The 25,217-nt window shown below is 41.7% G+C and overlaps 1 protein-coding gene across 1 annotated transcript in view; it reads right to left on the bottom strand.

The window, feature by feature from the left end:
* ANTXR2 (anthrax toxin receptor 2) overlaps positions 1-24,923 on the bottom strand; it is a gene marked incomplete at its 3' end in the record, with an annotated part of 65,530 nt that extends 40,607 nt beyond the window's left edge. The window contains exons 1-6 of the mRNA XM_010019264.1: positions 24,856-24,923; positions 22,473-22,544; positions 16,124-16,205; positions 15,006-15,113; positions 14,840-14,908; positions 13,940-14,020 (exon numbers count right to left, since the gene is read on the bottom strand). Coding sequence (XP_010017566.1) covers positions 13,940-14,020; positions 14,840-14,908; positions 15,006-15,113; positions 16,124-16,205; positions 22,473-22,537 — 405 coding nt within the window. The remainder of the gene's footprint in view (positions 1-13,939; positions 14,021-14,839; positions 14,909-15,005; positions 15,114-16,123; positions 16,206-22,472; positions 22,545-24,855) is intronic.
* Positions 24,924-25,217: the final 294 nt, after the last annotated feature.

The following is a 25,217-nucleotide window of genomic DNA, read 5'->3' as shown; positions in this document are numbered from 1 at the left end:
TTAGGAATGATGTGAAAGCATCTTAGCCATTTTGCCTCATGATCCATGTTCATTATTCAATAGGCCCTCATCTCTGGATCAGGGCTGCTCCTGTTTCACCCCTTCTAGTACCACACTGAAATCATCTTTCAGCAGCAGCTCATGAGGGATTTTCCAAGGTAAATGTTAGTTGTCCAAGTTCTCGTTTTCAAGATGCTGGTGCTTTACCACACAGTTGAAGGGGTAAGCCCTGGGCTCACACACAGTATGTATGCACAGCTGAAATCTAGTATCCTTGCCACTTCTGCAGCCCAAGATGGGGGATCTGACCCACCCCAACAGTAACAGTTTTTGATGGAGCTCCAGTTGTGTCACAGAAGCACATTTAACAATGGCAACATAGAAGCCAAAACATGCATATAACTTCACCTCCCTTCTCCACACCAGCTCACCCACCCCTTTTAAAAACTTTAAACTATTTTGCTGTGGAAACCTGGGCTGAAGAGTCAGCAAGATCAAAATGAACTCTATGAAAAACTGTATGACACTCTCTCTTTCCCAGTTCAGGATAATCAAATGCAAATTCATTGTTTAGAAACCTGCTGCCCACAAGGCAAGTTGAAATGATCACTATATAAGGCCATCCTTGGGTAGGCTAGTCAAACAGGTCTGCTGACAAAATAAATCTACGTAAGACTATAAATTGCGTCCTGGGTTCAGCTGTAGCAGTTATTTTTCTCCTTCTTAGTAGCTGGTGCAGTGCTGCGTTTTCAACTTTAGTCTGAGAACAATGCTGATAGCGCACCAGTGTTCTAGCTGTTGCTAAGTAATGCTTACCCTGATCAAGGACTTTTCAGTCTCATGCTCTGACAGTGAGCAGGGGCACAAGAAGCCAGGAGGAAGCAGGGACAGGACACCTGACCCAAATTACCCAAAGGGGTATTCCATACCCCAGCACGTCATGCCCGGGATATAAACTGGAGAGAGGAAGCAGGGACAGGACACCTGACCCAAATTACCCAAAGGGGTATTCCATACCCCAGCACGTCATGCCCGGGATATAAACTGGAGAGAATCACCTGGAAGGCCCAGATCACTGCTTGGGTCAGGCTGGGTTTCGGTCAGTGGGTGGTGAGCAATTGTATTGTGCATCACTTCTGTTTATTGGGGTTTTTTTTCCTTTCCCCTTAGTTTTATATTCTCTCCCCTTGTTATTTCCCTTATCATTATTAGTGGTAGTAGTAGTAGTTTTGTATTATATTGTAGCTATTGGACTGCTCGTAACCCATGGGATTTGCATTCTTTCAATTCTCCTCCCCATCCCTCCAGGAGTGGGGAAGGGGGAGTGAGCAAGCGGCTGTGCAGCTCTGAGTTACCAGCTGCGCTTAAACCACAACAGAGTTTAACAGCATGCACTGAGAGTTCATATCATCCCTTTCATTACCAGAGCTCCACACCAAATACAGGGCTCTTCTCTCCCAGGCTCGCAAAGGCTTTCCTTCTAGCCCCAACCACTAGCTGTCCCAGAAAGACACATTTCCTCACAAACCCAAGTACAAAACAGAGTTGGAACCAGTCAGCCTGAGCCCAGGTGTCTTAGAGCTTCAGAAATGGAGAAGTGTGGAGGATCTACAGAGTAGTTCCTCCAAGTGTGAGACTGAACTGTGCTGTGCAGAACACCAGTTCAACACATAGAGGCTAATCAAAGTGGAGAGGGTCACATCACAGAATCAACTAGGTTGGAAAAGACCTTTAAGATCAAGTCCAACCATAATGAACACAGCTGTGAGCTTGTCAGTTTAACACTTGTTAGGAAACATGTTTGGGGGTTGGAACTAGGTGATCTTAAGGTCCTTTCCAACCCAAACCATTCTGTGATTTTATGTGCAGCTGTTGGAAAGAGAAGGCAATAGAGTTCTGCTCTTCAAGGTAGTCTCTTGTACTTAAAAAAAAAGAGACATGAAATTCAGGTCCCAAACATCCTCTTGTTTGGCAAACAACAAAACAACAGACTGCTGAGGGAACCCTTTTCTATAGCTCCTCCATTTACAGGATTTGTTACTTCACTGCCATATTGCAGTAGCACCAGCCGAGCAGCTAAGATTAAAAATGTTGTCATGCTGTTTTCCACAAATAATTACTACAACAGCTACCTCAGTAACAAGCACATGAAGGCAGCTTATGTTCTGTGCTGAACACACCACTCAGCACAGCTCCTGAGGGTTGACGGAAGACAGAGAAGCCTCTAAGGCTTTCAGTGAAATCACATCTTACAGCTATTAAACGAATGGATACTGTACAATTTCCACAGCACTTCCCAGTAATGCAAGTTATTCACTTAGGAATACTTCTGAGAGCAGAACTTATCAGAAGAAAGGCATCTGAGACACCTCATGGACACTCAAAAATACATTCTCCCTTGCTGTAGACTCACTGACTTGAGTTGCAGTGCCTGACTACCCTTCCTAAAGGAGTGGTTTAGCATTTTTGTCATTAATAAAACATTTAATTCAATTAGAGATGTTTTACAGAAATGCTGTTGGTTTCTGACCTGTAGGTGTCTGAACCAAAAAACAGAATGATGTTTTGTTAGATTTAAGCTTCAGAAACAATACACCTGCACAAATAATTATGTTAGCATAGAAAAGGCAGATGTCCCTGCAATAAACAGCAAAAGGGCAGCCAAATCACAAGATGATACAAGGCACACTAGTGCTTACAGGCTTTGCAAGCTCCACCTCTGTTTATAAATTTTGCCTTGTCATAAATGTTGCCCCTGCTTTATGCAAACATTTCTTCCCGTAGAAAACATGCCTTCTGCATCTTCCAGTACCTCTTAAACTTGTTACAGACTGGGCCCAGCTCTGCGTGGACTCACTTTTCACCCTTGCTACTGCCTCTTAAAGGTTCTTGGAATTGAAACAGTAAAGCAGCACTGCAGCTTTGTAAGTATTTTGACTACCATGCACTCAGAACATACTGTGGAACAGAGCTGTACCATGCGGTACAGCACTACATGCAGGCTAAAACAATTTTCCCTTCCAGCACTTTAATGAATTTCATGTTCCAAGAAATGGTGAGAACAATGCAGCAGCAACCAGCCATGGAGCAGCCCAACTGTACATCGACAATTAACAAAATACGCTAAGTGTCAAGTTATTTCCCAGCACCATTCAGTTTTGCTATGCCCCAGTATGCAATTCAGAAGATTCTGGCAGCAGTCAGCACCATAAATCATAACTCATGTGGCATCTGTTCCTCCCCAGAACTGCACACTGAGGTCAAGATTTGGGGCAGATCATCAGCACATCTGGATTCGCTATTGAACCACCATCACAATTTTTAAGTCTACTGTTGTGACACTAGAAAATGATACATGGATGTGTAAGGTGTTTGCTTCCCAGTAAAAAGACCAGCATAACAGTGAACTGCTGCCAATCCCACATCAGGCCAGCTTGGCTCTTTACAGAGGAAGGCAGTGTCGTTCTGTGAACAGAAGCGTAGGTACTGTAAGAAAATAAATGCCTCTAACTTGCTATTTCCAGAACATATCCTTTCTCTTCTAAAGAGAAAGAAAACGTTCACCTTTAAAACAAAATAATACCTGCTACACTCACAGATGGCAAGACATTTGCAAAACATGCTGGCAGTGCAATATAATCACTTCCACTTTTTGCACACATTCTATGTGCAAAACTACATTCACAGCAGTAGTAGCTCCTGCTCAGTACGCTGGGGCTTGTGCCTGGAGCACGGCCTATTGATATGTTGCCAGCCACTCATGTGTATGCTCACTGCAAAATGTGTGCTTCTCAATTCAGAAAGATGGCAAAATGGCACTAAAAAAAAACCCTTAAATGCTAGTCTAACAGTAAATTCAAGACAGTGGCTTTTCTGTGGGGATTTCCATCCTCTTTTCTTTCCTCTCTTCCTTCCAAATGTGAGGTTCATCCTTTTCCCTAGGGATGCTCTAAACGCAACATCTAGTGAGCAAAATGCAACCATGAGGAAAGCAGATAGGAACTACAGTAAACTGCAAACATAATTAAAATTGTTCATATTGTGACATACAGAGACTGTGCTTCTCCTCATGTCCCAAGCCAAGCACCTCTCAGTTAACCATGAAACCTGCATCACAAATTGCTGCATCTCCCTCGCTTTCACCCTTGGTCAAGACATAGTGGCAACCATGCTCCAGTTAGCCACCCGCAACCTTGTAATTGTTACTGCCAAACACAGCTACTTCATTTGATAAAATGCACTGAAAGAAGGGCTGCAGGAAGAGATGATGTCACATGCTACAGCTATCTCAAAACAATGTCTGAGAGGGCCCTCATCACATAACAGCACTTCTACCTACCTTTGCCATTAATAGTCTCAGTGGGATCTGCGCACATACACAAAGCCTGTTACTCTCATCAAGTGTGCTGCTCAAGTTCACTGGATTCTTTACGGACTGGGATTGCCTGCACCTTCTGGCTCGCACCAAGTGCTGATCAGGGAATGCCACACACCTGTATAACCTATTTAAGTGGTAGGCAGGACGAGAGCTGCTGTGGAGTTGGGTGTAGATGGAGCCTAGGGCTTCTGGGTTAGAGTTGTGTGAAACTTGGAGCCCGTGAAACAATGCTCTTGAGTTAGTCCCTTCTCTGGTAAGTTAACACCTTATCAGGCTTTGTCCTAGCATGGAGTTGTGAAACTCCTCGGAAGAATGAATAACGAAAGTAGTGTTGTAGTACTGTTTGTTTAGTAGCTTTGAGCTAGGTTGGGCTGGTGGCCTGGTCAAGCAGAGCCTATCAAAGCTCAGTTCACACAGATGGTTAGTTTAGTTCTGGAAATCATTTTGCTGGTTTTGTGCTGACTGGCTGAACTACAAATGGGCTGAACCCATGTTTCCATGTGTTTTTATTTTTCTATGAGTCATTCTGAAGTACTACTGGCAGCTGTGTTTTTTTTTTTTTTTTCTATAACTCAGAACTTCCCACACACACACTGTTGCTGAGACAGTAAAAAGGAAATGCAAGTAAAGGAGGAGGTGTTTAATTAAAATAGACTCATTTGCTAATTTTGTTTTAGAGAATGAAATGCTCACTGTCAATAGATCAGTATTTTTCACATTGAGTTCGTTGAACATTACAGCATGTAAAAGTGAGTATGTGGTGGTGAAAAACTTTGGCTGTCTGTATGCTGGTATCATTACACGTTTCTCTCATTCAGGAGTTGTTTTCTATTCCTGAGTGGGAGCTGTACCCCCTTATATTGTGGTAAGAGTTAGGCTTTAAACCTGGCATAGGTTAAAGGAGAAAATTAATCCAAGCAGAGCCCTTGTTTTCAGTGCTTACACTTGTGTGCCCTTAATCATACTCAGCATCTTTAAGTCAAAAGCACCCCTTAGGTTCTAGACAAGCCAGCTTTTCCATGCAGCAACCAATGTTTAAACTCCCTGAAGCGAAGTATTATTTCCAAAGTGAAATCTTGCATACTTTTGGATAGTGTCCCAAGGTCCATCTTATTACGATCTGAACCTAATGAAAAAGAGTATTTAAAAGAAAAAAACAAAACACAAGACCACAAAAACCATGGGATCTGTGTGCAAAATTAAATTCCATGCTGTATCTATGGGTCAGTCTCACATCATGTCTCATGTTAAAGCAACCCTTACCATTTCCCTTTTTTTTTTCCCCAGTGCTAATCTGTGCAGAAAGCAATGAGTCAATAGACCACCTCACACTAGACAGAAGACAATCAAATCAAGATAACTTGGAATGAAACATGTGCTTTCATAGGAAACACCATCTCAGTGCTTCTCTCCGGCAAAGTCACAGCAAGGGAACTACAGCAGTTAACAGCTAATGGGATCTACCTCTGTTTGCTGCCAAACATCTGTGCTCTTAACTACAACTTGCTGCCAAGTCCAGCCTACTTCCTGACACTGTTCAGCAGCGCCTTGGACAAAGAGCAAGGGGGGAGGAGGTGGGGAGAAGGTTGCTGTCCTGTCCCCTAGCTAAATGAAAAGAAAGAATCCCCGAGACATATGGTCTTGCATAAAATAACCATCAGAGAGACGCTGGGTGCAGTATCAGGTTAGTGAGAATATTCTAATTACACAATGTCTAAGCAGTATCTCATTTGTAGTCACTGAGTAAAACAAATGTAGATGACAAAACTGTGGGTCATCAAAGATGCGTATTTTAACAGCATGAGAACCTTTACCCCCAAATTACCAAAAACAACTTGAAGCCCATTACTTATCAAGTAATTGTAAATAAGAATCCAGACAAACTGTTACTTTCCATAACAGAAAAAAGTTGTTTGGGCTATTTATCTTTTTTTCCCTCCTCCTTTCTTTTTTTTTTTTCTTTTTTAACTAGTAAGGAAAATCTGGCTTGAAGAAACTTATCACTAAGATGACACTACATTTCATTTGGAGCTGCAAGTGCTTCTTTTCAAGCAAGTTTTGGAGCATCCCTTATGTAACAGAACTGATAGCCATGCAGGGATAGCTGACAAGTCAAATCCAAATCACCAAGCACACACGTGCTCACACGAACTCGAACCATGTCAGTTATGTTGCTGGCTTATCAAGCTCTCTGTTCTCCAGGAGAACATTATATGGTTTGTAATATGTCAGAGAATGTCAAATTAAGGGCTGCACAGCAGTGAAGAATAGAGTAGAAAGCATTCTATTCCAGGCCATTGATTCCTTTTAACAACTACATGCAGTAATTCCCAAAACTACCTACTCAGTCTCAATCACACGGAAAACATAGCACAGCGTTAGTTCTAAACCTTGCACCCAGTGCAGCTTGAGTATTAGACCATCCAAGGGGATTAAAGAAGATGACTGATTTAATCAGAGTAATTCTTTTAATGATAACTTGTTGCATTTCTCCTCCCCCAGCCTCCTTAAATGTTTAATAGTTTGCTTCCTGGATTCCCAGTGCATAAACTGAGCATATTTTCTTCCTACAGGAAATGATCCAATTAAGCTGATGTATAATTGATAATGAACTGTTTAAGCCCATTTTGCTCTTGAAAAATCTTAAAAGCGTGCAGTCAGCTGGCTGACCCTTCTCAGCCTGCAGCTGAGGGACACTGTTTAAGAAAAAAGGGGGGAGCAGATGCTGCATACTCTCAGCAAGGTAGTCTACGGAGGAAGCTCAGCTCTCATTAGTTGAGCTAGCTTAGGGCAGACCTATTGACTACTTCAGAATAACATAGTTCCCAGTTACTACTCAGTTACCAAGTTGCTTGCAACTTGGCCACTGACACAAAAGCATTTTAGACAGAAGAGGCTCAGGAAACACTCCCATTGGAGATGGGACATTTGCCAGAATGTCTAACCTTGAAGCACTAACTGTTACAGATGTTAAGCTTCCCTCTCCATCTATATGAACTCTGCTGACCTGTCTTGTTGCTTACAGCAGGTAACAGTGGGAGATGTTGACTGACTCACATAAGTTTAGTAATTCACTATTATCACCTCAGTGCAAAAGCCAGATCAGACCAAGAAGTGCTGCTGACAACTTACCTGGTGCAGCAGATGCCAGATTGACAGTGAGGCTGGAACACACTTTTGTAAAGTCCTGCAGTAAGTTTTACAAACCTAAAGGCTAAAATTCTTCACTTGAGAGAAGAGAGTTCTTGCCTACCTGAACATAACTGACTACTACTCACTAGGCTTTGTTCTTTTCCCCCTCCTCTGGCACCAGCTCACTGTCCAACACAGGTCAATTCCCTTTCTCCCTGTGCCTCTCTCTCCTTGCTGAACTTTGTTAGACTGCAAGACATGCAAGTACAGGTCTGCTTTTCACCCAGTCTCATCAACAACCTGTGTGGCCCCTCTGTCTGCTAGGCACTGGTGTACAAGTGTCGTGACAATGGCTGTCACCACGTTTGAGATGAGAAGTAACCAGTCAACTATTGAGAGCTGCTGTGTGCCACTGCCCCCCCACATTTTACATGTCCCTGCTGGTCTGGTTGTCACTGCACTCTCATGCATGGTGCCTGGTACAGGAACCATCTAACTGACACAGAAACCCCCTGGATATTCAACGTGAGTTTTACTGGAAAGAATTCTTACAATTAGGCAGTAAGATTTTTACAGCACTACCTCCTTATACTGCTTTAGCAGAAGTCTGCCACTGGCTATGTTACGAATACAGTTCTTTAAAGAACCCTGGATGCATTTATCATAGAATGGTTTGGGTTGGAAAGGACCTTAAGATCATCCAGTTCCAACCCCCTGCCATGAGCAGGGACACCTCACACTAGACCATTTTGCCCAAGGCTCTGTCTAACCTGGCCTTGAACACTGCCAGGGATGGAGCATTTACCACTTCTTTGGGCAACCTGTTCCAGTACCTCACCACCCTTAAATAAATAACTTCTTCATTGTATCTAACCTGAACTTCCCTTTTCAGTTTAAACCCAACACCCCTTTTAATTCTTTGTTTAACTTTCCTGCTTCTAGGTACACTCATTTGATAGTTCTAAGTAGCTCCACTTCAGCCTTGGCACTAACATCCTACAAACACTGTGGTCTCTTCTCCCCAGGTTACCCTTTCACCAAGAGGTGGATACTTGAGTAGGTACTGAGACATCTCATCATGTGGGGTAAGGTATCACACAGCCAGGGGTGCTATCCAGTTTAGTGCAGGCATTGTCAGAAAGAAGCTCTGCCTAATGGAGGAACTCCTGATATGTGTTATTACTGTGTGCCTTCCTGACCTCCTGTCTCTTCCCTCTTCCTGTCACTCTTCCTGCAGTTATTGTGACCACCGCTGCTGCAGTGAGATCTGCAGCACCGAAGGCAGCAGCCCAGTTAGAGCTGCAGGGGGGCTGTCTGCAGGCCATCAGTACCTTGTTCTATGGCATCCTGCCTCTCCATACCTATGCTAAAGGTTCGAGATTAAGATTCTCTGACAGTTGCAATCTTATCTACAAATTTGCAACTTCTCTTGGCCAAACTAATAAATTTATGCTAAAGGTTAGGGTTTTTCCCTGAGAGGCTCCATCATCTTGGGGAAAATTTACCTTCAGTTTAAAATGTTCTAGGTGATGCAACTGCTCAGCTTGCATGTCTTTATCAATATGGGGGGGGGGGGGGGGGGGGGGGGGGTGAGGTAAACAATTTAAATAGAATGAACAATTCAAAAATGAGCACCTGCAAATTGAATAAGCAAAGTGAGCTTAGCTATTCTATTTCTAGTCCTTCTCACGAAGAACTCTTCTTAAAGATGAATCACTTGTAGACTAAACTTCTTAAAACTGACTACTTTCTCTCTGTCAAGTTCTGCATCTATCAGTTCCTGTAGTCTTATCAGATAGATTTTTGTGGGGTTTCTTAAGTACGAAATGTATTTTAACTTCCTGTATTAAGCACTGCCAACACACTTTAGCATGAAAATGTGTTTAAGTCTACTTAGAGCTGTCACACTCTAATAATATTACTCAAGTGAGTTCCGTTAGTCTAACTTTTAAAGGTGCAAGCCTTGTCCAATTCTGCCTGCAGAGACAACCAGGCACTCACAAATCGTAAGGTCTTGCATTTGCTTAAGCAAAAGGGAAGTGGAGATCCTTCACTGCTTTTGTGTTTCAGAATATGGCACATAAAAGCAATTCAGATTTGCTGAGCTGTGCAAACCACATGCACAGAAATGTACCACAGAAGAGGGTGAAATAGGGCAAAATTGCAGGAAAAATTGGAAACAAAACACCATACTGATTTGCAGTGAAGTGTTACAGGAACTTTACAGAAACTTCAGCCTTAGGAAAGGTACTGTCTTGTCTAAAGACTCCATGTGTTTGATTCAAGTGGTAGCAGCACCTTAGCTCCCAGTCCTTAATTTAACTGCTGCTTCTTGTTATTCCCCCAGCCATTGTTTCATAGGTGATGAAACAGTTAAAATGAACAATGTCCAGAATAGCAACATTTCTTGCTTCTGTGATGACAAACACCATCTGCCAGGGAGTCCCATGCTGGTTTCTGAGTTACAGGGGAGAGTTTACCTGAAACCTGAGCTATTACCCAATTCTCTCATGGTTGTCAGCCCCACAGACTCTAGTTGCCTTGCAGAAACTGATCCCTTAGGGAAACAGTGAGTCTGACAGAGCTATTTAATAAGCACAAAGTCCACAGTTTCTCCTGGTGACAGCACTGGTTCAGGACGGCATGTGGTGAGATGCAAGCGAGGCTCTCTTGATTTAGGTTGCTTACAGCTCAGCATCCTTGTATTGAGAGATGTGCAGCCTCACCAACACTCCCCCAAAGCCAGGTACGAAGCTGCTATTTTGGTTATGACAGATGGACTTGGAACTAACAATGTAAATGACAAATACCCAAATGGTTCTTTACCAAATGGATTTAAAAAAAAAAAAAAAGTTAACATAAATCCTATATAGGAAAGGAAGGGAAAAAAGAATGGGTTTCATTTCCTTATATAGCCCTAAACTGCTACATGGTGATATAAACTGTGCACTCCAGAACCCTTACAGTTCACACTGCTATGGCTTGCTCACAAGGCCATACTGCACGTAATTATCAGCCAAACTACATCAGTAAACTGTTCTTCATAGCATAATAACTTGCCTTCAGCGTTTTTCTTTCAAGCTCTAGACTTCTGCTTAGATTTATTTACCCTGACAATGCTGTTTATGCTTCATAAAGTTAGATATTAGTAATGCCAGAAGAGCTGGAAACTTCACAAAGCAGTCATCTCTTCACAGAAGTCTGCAGAGTCTTGAATCGTTTGTGGATGTTACTCAACACAAACACAACACAGCATGGTGGTGCTTAAATCCTTACTTCACTGGGATTTTATCTGAACTAAGAAGGTGGCTAAAACACAATGTAAGCTTTTCAACATCCAAGCTAGGTTTTCTCTAACTGCTAATCTCAGCTGTCTTAAGTGTTAATCCCATGCCACAATTAAACATGTTTTGTTTAATATAAATCAGAATACTTGCTTATACTTTATACACTGCAGAAGCAGGTACTAACAGATACTCTATGGTTATGCTTATTGCTGCTTTTTTCCATCAACAAATTAACTGATCAGCTCTTCTGGAATTTGCTACAAGTATAACAACACAGCAGCCAAAAGATTTCCTATCTGAGTTTGGTACAGACAAACTTCGTAGAGGCTTCGAGTAGCTCCTCCAGTGATTCCTGCCAAACAGTTCTGGGTTGTAGTTTTGCTTGAGGGTTTTAACTGGTGGGTTGCTGCCATTTCTGTAAATGGTGTATTTTTTTCTGAACAAGAAGTGTCCAACAAATGTTCATGGAAGGTTTCACAACTGCACCTCAGACACCACACTTTGAGCAATACTTCTGCATGTTTGTGATGTGGGTATTTCATTTTCATCTGTTTTGAAATTAGCTTTCCCTTTTATGACACAGTGTCTCTTTGAGCCTGTATTCTCTAGCTAACTTAAAAACTGAAATGGATTTATAATCGTGAATAAAAAGGAAAATCAATTTTATAATGCAATGAGAATGAATTGTCACAATTGGCCAGAACCCCTTCAAAAAAAATTGAGTTATAAGTACAGCATACCAAAACCTCATGTTGTTACAGTCACCACACATAAAACACACATACACAAAAAAAAAAAAACCCAAAAAAACAAAAAACAAACCAAAAAAAACAACCACCAAGCAAAACAACTCTATCTATAGATACTTCTATCCACATTCTGTGGTAAAACAGGGACATTGTGAGGGTATCATTTTCCCACTGCTTCCACAAATACATTTAATGTGCTTACCAGAGAAGAGTAAAAGGAGAGTTCCAAATGCTTTGCGAGCTAAATGAAACTCTGATTAGATTCAGTGCTTTTCAGAAAGCTGTGAACAGTATTCAAGCCTCTAAAAGCTCTTGGGAGCTATCGAATCACTAGCACTAACTGGTTTTGTTTGATCCTTTATCCCCACAAACAAGACTGATGCAGGTAAGACTGAAGTCAGTTGATATGTTTCTTATCAGAAAGGCCTTCTCATGCTCCTTTATCAGCAATAATATTTTCCACTGCTTTGCCCTCCCACCCCCCAGACAGCCACAACATAAGAGTCTTTTTATGGACAGAAATCTGCAGTAAGCCAAGTGCTGAATGTCTATTCCAGCTGTATTCTGTTAAATAAAACCCTGAACAATTCAGGAGTTCAGTCACAGTTTAAAGGAACAGACAATGCATATAAGCTGAAAAATAGTGTATTTGAAGTGTGCTTTTTCAGTACAGTCCCTGTCAGTGCCAAGCTGTTATCTTAAAACAAGATGCTGCCATTATGTGTGTCTTTTCTTGCTGTACAGATAGGATATGCACAGATCTGGGAGTTTTACACTTGGGTTTTTCACAAGTGCTGGAAGAAGCTGGATTGAGGCTTGGGCAAACACCATCTGCCAAATCTTATCAGAAAAGCTTCCCTCACTCCATCCACAAAAAGGTGAAAATGCTTGAAAGCTCCTGGGAGGTATAAAAGAGTCAGACTGGCACTGCTACTAGCCAGATGTTGCCCCAGAATACCTTGGATGAGAAGAAGGGCTAACAGGACAACCTAAAGGTTATGCTAATCTTCTGCATGTTTGAATTAGACTCCTCAAGCTGAGCTCTTCAGAAACCTCAGGTGATTATACTCCTGCTGCTTCCTCTTAGAGCAACCAGAATGGAGAACCCTGAGTCCTTGGAAAGGTCCAATCTGAGTGACCCCTGTTGGAAGGGAAACTCTGAACACAAATGTCTTTAGTCCTTTATCTAGTTCTATCTTGACACACACATTTTGAAATGCAGTCTCCTTGGAAACGTAACATAATCAACCGAGGTTAAACATTCAGCTCTTATAAATAAGTCTATCACTAGTGGCTTCAATGTTGCATCACTTCACACTAGCTGAATAACTGATTCTTCTAAGCCTTTAAAATGGCACAGAGATTTTTAAAGACAGTACCACACAGGCTGTACTGTCTTTTCAAGAAAATAAATGTCACTGCATGAAAAGGTTGGTTATATCCCTTTACAATGTGCAAGGAAGATTCTAAAATTACATTTATTTTAAGCAACAAGAAGGAAAAAAAGCTGTTTCATTATGACATTAACTTCCACAAAAAAACACACTATTCAAGGGAAGTGATCAATTCCTGACTCTGTAATATCCTGTATGTGAGTAGTGTCCTTTATTTAAAAAAAAAAGAGAAAAAGGAAATGAATTATAGTGGGATCTCTCTCAGAAAAAGGATTTAATTATTGGTTTTGACTTGACTTTTGACAGCAAGCTTTATTCCATTGTGCTGCCTACATGCAGCAGCAGGAGCACTGTTAACCTTGTATAAAACATACAGCCTTTAGTTTAAGATGAGGCAAATAAACTGCCTCCCCACAACTAAAGGCGTCTTCCTGACACCCAGCTAAAATACTATCAAGCCACTGATCCTAACCAAAATGTTCCTTTTCTTTTGATCCATTTTTGCAAATCAGGGTAACCAGTTTAATGGCCATGGGAGTTTCTCATGGCATGCCGTAAAAAGGGAAATGAAAGTCCTATTGCATACTGGGAAAACAAGTGGTTAAAGTCAAGACTGAAGTATGTATTTAAAATCCTCCTCTGTATATGAAGATTTGGGCAATTCCTGAATTGACCTCATTCCTAATGATTTTAACCTGTTCTTCTCAACTCTCCTAACAGGCTTGATATTTTTCAGACTAAACCTGTACTATCCATTCCTCAATGCATCCCCCTCAAACTCACCACACCTGTATGGACTCCTCAAACTCCATGCAAGGCCTGAGCATGAGTAAGTGGCAGGCAACATTAATTTACAGAACCGCATCTCTGAGATAAGGAGGAGAGAACTTAGTATATTGCAATTACTGTTTAGGAACCAGTTCTGCTTGGAAAAGTAAGTGGAACTGGAGAGTATGTTGTAATCTTGAGGAAATGGTAAGCTTGTTGCCTGATACTCACAGAATTGATTATCCCTTTGAGTGCCTGGAATCCTCCAGTGACAGGGAAGACTTGCTCTTTTGTGTCAGCAATTTTTTCAAGCTTTGGAGAGAAAACGTGCAAACACGTGAATCATTTGGCAAACAAAATTCGTCCCACTGCTTTTCACCCTTAAAATGTAAATGGATGTCTGAAAAAAACTCCCATCCACTCTGCAAAGAGAAGGAAAATTTTGAGTACCCTCACAGCTAACTGACTTTCCTAAATGGGAGGACTTCCACTGCAGCTAACAAAACAGTACAGTGGCTAGCCATCATGTCAAATCACCACACTAAAGAAACCTTTTAGAGCTGTATCTTGGCAGTGATTTCGCAACTTCCCAGAATTATCTTCCATGTTTGCTCCATCTTCCATTAAAGAGCCTTTCTAAGCAGCTTCTATAATAAAGAGTCTTTTGTACACTTCTCCATTCAAGTCACTTTCACAAGAGCAGCTACAGCCTTCACTAGGACATAGCAACTCTGGAAGAGCTTTCAATCAATGAAGGACATGGATCATTCTTTCTTTTTCTTATCCCAAGGTTGTTACACATGCTGCTTGCAGCTTGTCTATAGCTACTCTGTTCATGCCACTTGTAGCTTAATCTGGTTGCCATCTTAATGAACGGGGTTCTGCTGGCATCCTTTCCTGCTGGCAGCTACCAGTTAGCAAGGGTATTTCCGACAGGTCTTCTCGGCAATGAAAGCAACACCCACACATTCTATTTATGTCTAGGTACACATCTAAGTGTCTGCTTCCTGAGCCAGAGAAGACACTATACTGCCTAATGTAAGTAAAACTAATTTCTTTATTACTTGACTTTAATGTATAAAACCTTGTGACAAGGTATTGCCTAGTAATATACAATAGTAACGCTCTTACCTGTTCTTGTACGAAATCAAGGACACCAACACAGTAAACTCTAGCTCCCAGCTCTCTGGATTTCTTTGCCTGTCCCAAAATAGAACAGAGGAATATGCATTCTTTCATTCACGAGGCAACACCCAAACTCTCCAGAATATAACATGCATTTTCACCTAGTGCTCACCTCTTTCTCTGCATGCAAGGGAATCAGACCATCTAGCTTGCCATCTGTCAGTGCAATGATGATACTAGAAAACCTTGAGGCTCCTTGCTTTGCAATCTGCATGTTGGCCTGAAAACAAAAAATATTTATCCAGCTGAAAATGACACCTAAACTTTTAACCCAGATGCATCTTCTGAGTACAGCATCTGAAACAACACTCAGCCTCATCTTCAAACCCATCTTGTGACAATCTTCTGCCCCTCTTTAACTCACTACTAACAAGGAAATCAGTCATCAGTGTTTTCCAGTCACCAGTAAGCCCATTTCCAAAGTGACAGAGTCACTGACTGATCAACCCCTGGAAACACTTTCAGGACAGATGCTCTCTGAGTTGTGAAGCTCACCTCTCTTTAGATCCACCATAAGGTTTCCTGTGCTACCCCCAGATTTCAAATGCCAGCCAGTAGCTTCCAGGACATAAAAAGAATGGCTTAAAACTAAGTATTTTTTTTTACACTGTAATAAACTTGTGTTTGTCTGTTTTTTCAGTGGGTGGATCATAGTTACAAATTTGGCTCCATAGGCCCAAGGAAGAAACTAAGTTTCTATCAGTAACACTTAGATCCTCACCTTCAGGGCCTGAGGGGTTCAGCAAAATCACAAAGCATCCTTTAACTGTACATTCTCAATAAAATATAAGCAGTTGGGAATTCCATAATTAAGATACTCCAAAAGTAAAACTATTTGTCTTGAAAATGCTTATCTATGCAGTCAACTCTCTGTAAGTACATGTTCTAGAAGGCACTTTAAGGCTTGCAGCCCTACAAAGCTGTGTGTGACTATTTACCATGTAATTGGTATGCTGTGTTAGCTGTTAAATTCACGACAAAGAACTACTCTCTACTGTGAAGGATCAAGTCAAAGAAATTCCATATGGCCATTTTCTATGATGGCTAATCTTCTGCATGGGATTTGCATAGTATCTGAGCAATCTTGGGACCACATAGGAAACCAGAAAGATTTGAGTGTAACAGATTGAGCTATACAATCAATCCGTTTATGTTACAGGTTATGGCTGCTGTTATCCAAAGGGTAAGAACACAGGATATTCTGACTGCAAGAAGATGGGTAAAACCTACCTGTTTTAATCCTTCGTGTATGTACGTGTCACCTGCTGGTTTTACCTCCTCCAAATCCTTAAGACCTTTCTTGATTTTCTCTCTGAAAACAAAAAGGTAGGAGATTGTTAGCATTATCTGAAGTGGGGAAAGAGGTTAGTTTATTGCTTGGAAAATCAGCCTTTGTCATAAACAAGATGTGAAATTAAAATCTGTAAAATATAGCATTTAGCTGAGATACCATGTGGAGGCAGATTTTGTATTCACAACGGAAGCAGCACTGTGGTAACAGATATTTTAGACCTAACTAACACAATATGCCTCAGTGAGTCAAAGAGCTAGAATCAAGTAAAATGTTTCAGACGGAGAAGATATTGCCAAGAAGTGGCAAAGCCTCAACATTAAATAACCCAGTGGAAATGCTGTTGTATTAAGTCTACTTTGCTCAATTAAACCAACTTCACTCCCAATCATGCTGCAATTAAAAAAGAAATCCCCTAAAACAGCAGTTCCATTTCTAGAGGAATCTTCTGGGTCAATATGCAGGTATTTAATGGAGTAGTACAGAATTGCAGTAATTACAATCTTACAAAATAAGTATCAATAGGCAGATGCAGCATTTGCAAGACACCTCTTGTATCCAAGGAAGAGACTAGGATTATGAATAGGTTTTTCGGGTGTTTTTTAACATTTTTGCCTGTCAATAGGTTTCTGTGTGACCTCTGACAAGACGTCACGCTTATACAGGTCACTTATATTTAACAGAGGGATAAGGTTGTGCCGTGACCTCTCATGAGCCTTTAAATAAATCCATCTTGGACTGCAAGCCGCTCACTGAACTGTGATATTAAGACTGGAGAAGCTGGTAGGAAGCACAAAAGGAATTCTTTCCAGTGAAATCAGCGTGAGCAGGGAGAGAAAGGCAGAGAGACTTTACTGAAAGAATCAAATCTGCAAGTTCTTATGCAAGCAGATTTCCAGTGAAGCCCATGGCAAGCTGTGCTAGGAAAGAACAAGTAAAAGTAAAGCAGGGACAAAATTTGGGCCAGAATATATAGAACACTTTAACAAACATAGGTGACAAAGAGGAAACCAAGCAGGGTTGAGCAAAAAGAGGGGAAAATACGCTGTAGGATGCGTGAAAGCTTTCCTCAGGGCAAACAAAATGAGAAAGAATGCATATGCCTCTCTGCCTGAATGCCACCCACTAGTCATTTGTTCCACTGATGGGCTTCCTCTATGTTTAGAAGCTCTGATCCAAAGTACAATCCATATCTGTAATGAGCTCCCAATCACAGGATCAACCAATACAACTGGGGGGAAAGGGAGAAATATGGCATTGAGTATATGGAAGGGAAGAAGTTATGTAAGATAATACAATCTGTTTGATCCAAATATTTTACATTCAGCATCTATAGAAACAACTTGAAACTGATTATGTATGAACACAGATTATAAACCACATACTTAGTGCTTGCCAGAAATGAGTGGCAGCACATCACAGGCGTTAGTGTTCTGCTGCCAAGAAACAAGCAGCAACTGAAGTCCCAGTTTTCTGAAACAGATTTCATTTTGCAAAAATAGCTTTTGTACAATCAGTTCAGTTTTATTTATCTAAAATGTCTTGCAACCCGGTCACACAGAAATCTCTGGTGTTTCCAGGCCTCTGCCTACAAGGGGTTCCAGGAAAATCTCTGGCAGCATTAAGATTTTTAGCTGCGTTTAATTTTTCCCTCAGGGCTGGATAAGCCCAGCCAGATGTGACCAAGCTCCAAGCTGGTCAGGTACGAGCGAGTCCTGGTCTGGATGTCACAAGGCCAGTGTGGGTGCAGGACTTGGGGACCCAGCAAACAAGCCCCATCAGACAGCAGGGGAGGCTGGTTCAATCATGCTGAAGGTCACACCCAGCCGATTTGGAAGGTGGTGGTCGTGTCTGCCTAAATCATTCTGATAATGGGACTATTTAATCAACCAGCCAGAGCACTCTGAAGCCCCTGTTCCTGCTCTTCAGCACTCTCAAAACTCTCCTCTCTCCAGTTTCTGTAATACTCTTTTGTAGCCACAAAAATCCACAGAGAAGGTCTGTTTTTTACTTGAAATAACAGAGCCATGACCTCAGTCTGGGTGTCCGGATGCAATACAGTTTGATAACAGTGATAAAGGCTGAAGGACCACTGGCTTCATGGTTTAAGTCAGACAAAGGAAGGAGGTGGAAAAAAAACAAAATCAGCAACTCACAGCCTGTGTTTGGGCTGAAGGAGTACAAATTTAATATCTCTTCCCCACTCAGCATATGTGCTGCATCACATCTCCGGTTTTCAGAAAAGGCACATCTAATTTTTAATAGCTACCCTGTCTGTTTTCTTTTTTATAAAGCTTTCTAACTACTTCAGATAATTCTTCCAGCAGCAGCCAGACAAACACAACCACAGCTACAAGCTCTCTGTCATTTTGCTCTGTGGTTTCTTTTTCCCTAGTCCATGAGCAGGGGCTGCAGGAGTAGTCCCAGCCTGGCTGAGGTCAGGAGAGGTTCTGGCGGCAGCTCTAGCAGCACCCACTGCTCTCACCTCTCTGGGGAACTCTGCTGTTCTCTACCTCGCTGCACCTCAGCTGCAGAGGGCATGTTTGCAGTGAGGGAGGCTGTGCCAACTCTGCTCAGGCCAAAGTCTACAATAAGCTTGTCTTGTACCTCAGTGTCTCCTCAAGGCAGGGCACTGTGGAACTAAATTTAGAGTTGAAAACGGACCATTTAGTAAAGAGACATAACAAAGCAGCCCAGCTTTGCAAACAATTGAAGAATTCAATTTAACACCAATTAAACTGTTGCAACCTCCCCTTATCTGAGCATGCTCCGCAATTCAGATTTGCTTTCAGGTCTAAATGTATCCAGTTGCCTTTTGGAGTTTGAATTAACACCAAGGAAACTATCCAACAGTTTACAGGAGAGGTTTCTCCGCACAAACCCTGTCACACCAAGCTGTAAGCTCTTATTCGGGCAACTCAACAGGTACTGTTTCCATCACTGTTTAGTGTTGTATTTCGCTTTAAGTAAGTTTAATTGACACAATCCTAAAACCAGCGTTGTCAGAAGCCAAGTGGTCAGACTACTGATGTTGTTAAGACATTGCCTTGTCTCCTTGTGTAGAAAGCACCACAGCCAGCACCTGCTGGCAGTGGAAGATAGGTAATAAATGCCTACTACTACTACGGGATGCAAATCCCACTCCATTTAAGAGGACTGCAGACCAGGTACACAGCACAAGCCACCTTAGTTTCTCACTGACATGCTACTGTCATTGAGAGTAAGAACACTTAAAAAAAGGGACAATAATTCGCCTTAATGGAAATATATGCGTATACAAAGGAAGTCTTATACTTGCTAGAAAGCAAAGCATGCTGTAGGACTGAATCTTTAAAAATCTAAAAAAAAAATACCTCTTTTGCGCTTGTACATTAGTGCTGCAGAGGTTAGAACCAGCTCCAGTTGTTGCACAGGCCTTGGATCATTCTGATTTGGCTGGGTAAAGGTTTAGCCTTGTATGGAGCTTTAAGTTGTGGTGTTCTTAGGTTTTCTGAATGGGGGACAGTGTCTTATATTTCTTTTCCATGTTGCATTCTACCTATTGAAGTGCTGGAATCTTGACTCATTTTTCCGTGTGTTGAGAGTATAAGCACTGGCAGGGAAATCGTGATTCCCATGAGCACATATTTATTGTCAGGAATGAGGCTGTGTGCCTGCGAGGCAACGCACTTCATCTCTAACAAATAAAGGCAAACAAAACAAGTACTTGGGTTTTGCTGCTAAGATTCACAACAGGAAAACACACAAAGTTGTTAGTGAAACAAAGCAGGAGTTCGTTATCAGAAAAAGGGATGGTTACATCCCTGACCAACAGAGCTGTTGTACTGGTTAAAGTAAACCCTGCACATTGGCCTCCTCAGATGCAGGATTTGGAGGAGGCTCCTGCTATCTGCACCTCTCAAATACTACACGGGGCTCAGTACCATTATAATAATTATTCTGCTTCAAACTTTAGGCCTCCTGCACAGGCTCCAGATGGAAAACGCGTAAGTGGCTGACTTTGCTGTACTTCATACGCTCAGCAGAACATGCGCTCTGCAGATGGCTCTGTTTTGGCAAGTTTTTTGAACCGAAGTGTAGGGTTAGCTCATGTGACCCGAGGCTCAAATGACTGCATGTCTTGCTAGATTGCATGTGTCTGTACAACAAAGAAATAGTCATCTCTAACCAGACTACGGACAAGCACACCAAGATACTTAAGTGTTCTATTTTTCCACTCTCGTTAATACAATCTTTCTTTAGCTCCAACAGGAGTTTCACTGAAGCAGAGTCAGCAAAGCTACTCCTGGCCATGGATGTTGGTGCAATGCTGCAGAAGTGGATTTACCGACACCTGGAATTCTGCTGGCCAGCATACAGTTGGCCAGAAGAGAACACAGACCTCATTGTGCCATCTGGATGACATTTGTAAGAGTATCCACTTTTCCAAACAACTTGCTTTTCAGAACTAGTAGCAAAACTGAGCCCCAAATATGAATGCTCTAATCTTTGTTTAGCACTCAGTTTACAGCTTACAGCTGAACTTCACAGGGGAAACATGTATCTCTAAAATGGAATATTACCATTGTGAGAAGTCTTGTCCATCTGGATGTTGTTATTTTTTTTCTATGTATTTATTATAGCATTGTGTGTACTGTGGTTAGCAGTGACTTCTGAGTTATTCACATAGCACTGTTCATAGTCACAACATATTTGGTAATCAGGGGGCTTCGGTTCTATGTGTGGGTTTCTTTATGTCCACAGCTTTATTACACAGTAAAAACCAGTAAGAGCTTTGTGCAAACAATCAGAAGCCTAAGGCTTTCAAAAAAAAGAGTTCCCTACTTTGAACTAACTGCTGGGAATGAATTGTGGTTTCCTGACTTCTGTGGATTAGCAAGTAGGCAAGAGGAAAAACATCCCTGCAAGTCCAAAATGCACATAAAAAACCCTAGGCCGTAATATCCCATAATCACACACATACACACCCATCCCCAAAACTGCGCTGTACTTAGCATCCTCATCTTCTATTTGGAACAATGGGAGTTAGACATTCTAAGTAATTTTCCTCTGTTAAGTTCTTTAATATTTAAAAGGACAGCTGTTCCTACTGTATCCACTCTTACCTACGTACGTATGGTCACAGTTGCTAATGTTTTTTTATTTTGCTAATATTTATACTGCTAATTTTTTTTTTATTTTTTATTATTTTATAATGCTCTTTATTCTCCTTATAATTCCTCCTTAACAGTAAGGGCAGTAATTTCCCTTCCCTACCACACTCACAAAAACATTGGCAAACTCTGCATTAAAGAAAAGTCCCACAAAGGAACTCACTAGAGCTGAAGAAGGTTCTCACTATGCTTTAAATGAGGCTTCAGAGAAAAACATGGTTCTTTCAGTGGCTTCAAGTGTGCCACAGACATGCAATGAAAAAGATGCTTTGTGTTTCTGTGGCCGGGTTCCAGAGTTCTGCCCATGCATTCCAAGGGGTCTGTGTGCTGTCAGTACCGACTCTCCGTGCCTGATAAGGAGTAGGCCTTTGACAGGGATTAAAGGCCTAATGAAATGGAGAGAAAGAATCTCATTGACTTCAGCAGTCCTCAGCACAGGCCTAGTGTCCTCTTCTGACCTCTCTCAAGCCATCTGGAAAAATGGCTTATAACCTTGTCAGTATCCAAGCCCACATGGGGGGAAGTAAACACTTGGACTTTCTCAAATCAGACCACTTTTTTTAATGCTAACTCAGGAGGGGCTTAGAATTGGAGTTTTAGACATCCTATTTCACTTCTGTAGCGTGAGGCATTTCTTTGTTGTCAATGACAGGTCTCTTCAGTAAGTCTTGTACTAGCTATTATATATCATTCATTAAAAACTACCTACCTACCTTATATGAGATTACGGGAAACATTAAATTACCATTGCGTGCTTTACCTAGATGCAAAAAAATGCTGAATACCTACATAGAGACTTGGCTTTACAAAAGTAAAAGCAAGAATCATTTCTCCTGCTGTGCCAAGGAAGATGGGGAGTCATGCAGAGATGAAAGCACTACTTGCAGTTGTGCTGAAAAGCAGTGGCAGAGCTCACATCAAGAGTTTATTTCCTGTCGTTCTTCTCTTTCCTTTATTACTAGGCTATCCATTGCTATGTTCACAAAATTAAATCCAGCTCTGCAGAGAGGCTCTGTGGCTGGCCACCAGTTAAAGGTATTAGTTATTGTTCAGTATCTGTTACTGTTCCTCTGATTTAATAAGAACTCTTGGGAGGGAGGAGAGAGAGGGAGAATTAAAAAAGCAGTGCACTGACCTGTCTCCAGTTAATGGCAAAATGACGTGTGCCTGGGTGGAAAACACGATAAACGATAATCTCATCTTGGGGCTTTTAAAAAGGTAAAGAGGAAAAAAAAAGAATACATTTTAGGAAAATGAAAAGAAATGTACAGATGCATGCCATTTCATTCACTTATTCATGCTTCATTAGTATCATCTTTATTCTCCAACTTCTGAAGAACATACTTTTGAACTGCAAACCCAAGGGGAGAGAGGAATTAAAGGATTTCTGCCCTCTACTCCTCACCCATATGCTTTGAGAATGAAGTAGCAGAGTTGTTACTCCTTCTTGCCTGACTACAGTTGTGACACTTGGGATCATCAGAGGAAAAGACACTATAAAAAGCAAAACTGTATGAACTGATTATATTATGGAATTCAACCTTTTTTTGAAGCCCACCTGTCTCTTCCAATGAGATTACAAGGAGTCATATCCAGCTATCAATGGAAAACGTCTAAGAACTGATACTCTAGAACCCCAAGACAGTAACTTTCCTAAAGTAAGATGTAACAACATCTCTCCTACTAGCTTTTGATTTTTATTCATGACAATTCCAATATATTACGACTTACGTCAATGATGCAACTTAAAACTATTGACATCATGGAAATATTAGCACTGGACAGGTCTGCACAGAACTGCACACATCTTTGATTTAAGACACAGCCTTGCAGTCTATCCGTTAAGGCTCTGAGATGCTATAAATTAAATGATAATCCAAATTGATAATGGGATTATCAATCATTTTAGTTGCCCCAAGCCGTTGCCAAACAAAACCCAGTCTCTGGCAATTGCATCACTGCCTAGTCCAAGTAACATAAGACTTCCCTATCTGATAAGCATCTCTCCTTGAGTAATAACCTCAAAGTTACCATTTAGCTGATCTGTCTATAGAACAACCACTAAACAGTGCTCTTCAGAAGACATCCAATTTCTGTTCCCTTCTCCAAGCACTCAGACACTGCGAGGATGGACGAGGATCCTATGAACATACCCCTTAGAGCCCTGCCAGGCGCAGGCCTTTCAGAAACCAGGTGATGGGCATGCAGCACTATTACTGCAAACACTTTACAGACAAGTTGAACTGCAGAGCAGATGCACTGCCATGAATTAATTCTTCTGGTGAGGACTGAAAGCAACTGCTACCAGTTAGTTCTTGGCCACTCTCTCACAACTCCTCTTTTCAATTTAAGAAAGGGCAAGGTCAAACGACACCATGCCCCATTCTGGAAGCATACTGAGGCCAGAAGGCAGGACAAAGCCTCTTCAGCCTCCAGCAGCACTCCAGCCCCATCAGGGAAACACTGTGGGAGATGGACAGTTCATGCTCCCGCAAGAGCTCAGCAGACATTGTGCCCATAAGGCTGAGAGCTCAGCACCCCGCTGCCAAGAGAGATGCTGGTAGGTTGGACTGTCTGGCTTTGCCATAATCGATCCTCCTCTGGTGAGACAGGTCAGCCAAGTTAACTTGCCAACTCAATAGCTTTATTTCAGGTAATGCCCCCAGACCAGCACACAACAACTGGGGCAAAAGAGAGCATCAGCTGGCTGTAAAAGATTATGAACTTAAAGATTTACACTGAACAAGCTCCACCCTTTCTGTAGGGACTCAGGCTTCTTCGTGCTCTTTTTCATTATTATTATTCTAGAACTTACCAAACACTTTTCAAAAGCTTGAGTCACCCTCAAGTTTACAGAGATTTGCTTTTTGCAAGATGAATGTAAGCAATATTTAATTATGCAAGCCTAGCTGTATCTTTTTTTTAGCAAGCCAAGATAATAACTGCCGACTGCACTTCATTTTCCTTAGCAAAAACTACCACAGAGTCTATGTCTTTCGGGGGCTTCCTTTGTTTTATTTGGGTATTCTGGGGCGGGGGGGGGGGGGGGGAATTAAAGCAAAAACCTGCAAAATAAAACGGGTTACATATACATACAACATACAGTTAACATGGCATAAACATCCTGTACTTCGAGCTTGAAAGATACTCACTTTTGACCTGCACTATGTATTTACCTATACAAAAATGAGTATTCCAATCGCCCTCTTCATACAGGTCTCTAAAAGCACTATACAAGAAGTACTCCATCAGGAATGAGCACACGGCTTATGGAAGAGTTTTAAAAAATCAACACAATACATCTGAGAGTAATGTTAGAGATTAAGTATTTAAAGATGCATATTTACCACCTTTATACTGAGCTCCAAGCATGAGAAAATTAAGTAAAAGTTCCCATTATTTTGAGCAATTCGGGTGCTAGAAGCCAAACTCTTACAATGTTTGTGAGAGCTTACAAAAGCATGGGGGCTTTCCCAACATATCCCCATACTACAGATGTCACAAACAGCAAAACGCACCTCACAAATCTCTCTGTCAGCTGATTTACGAAATCAAATATTTCATGCCAGTTCTGTGCTACACTCCCAGACCTGAAGAAAAAACAAAAATCACGTTAGTAAGGCCTTGTTCAACGAAACTAGGCAAGTAAGGGTGACGGTTTCAATGAGGTATTACACCATACGGGGCTGTTTGCTTTTCTAATTATTCCAAGTTACCCCAAACCCCGGCTCCGGAGTACATGAGCACCACACTCGCGTGTGATTTCCATCGCGATTTGTCTTGCGTACGTTAAGAACTGAACGCCCCGGCAGCCGCGCGAGGCCCCGCAGCCCCGCTTCTGTGCCCAGCCGGGGTCCCCGCTCCCGCGCCGATGGCGATC

Source organism: Nestor notabilis, unplaced genomic scaffold (genome assembly GCF_000696875.1).
Source record: "Nestor notabilis isolate BGI_N333 unplaced genomic scaffold, ASM69687v1 scaffold5950, whole genome shotgun sequence".
Lineage (NCBI taxonomy): Eukaryota > Metazoa > Chordata > Aves > Psittaciformes > Psittacidae > Nestor > Nestor notabilis.
Note: the sequence above shows the minus strand (reverse complement) of the source record. Positions and strands in the feature narration are given on the sequence as shown.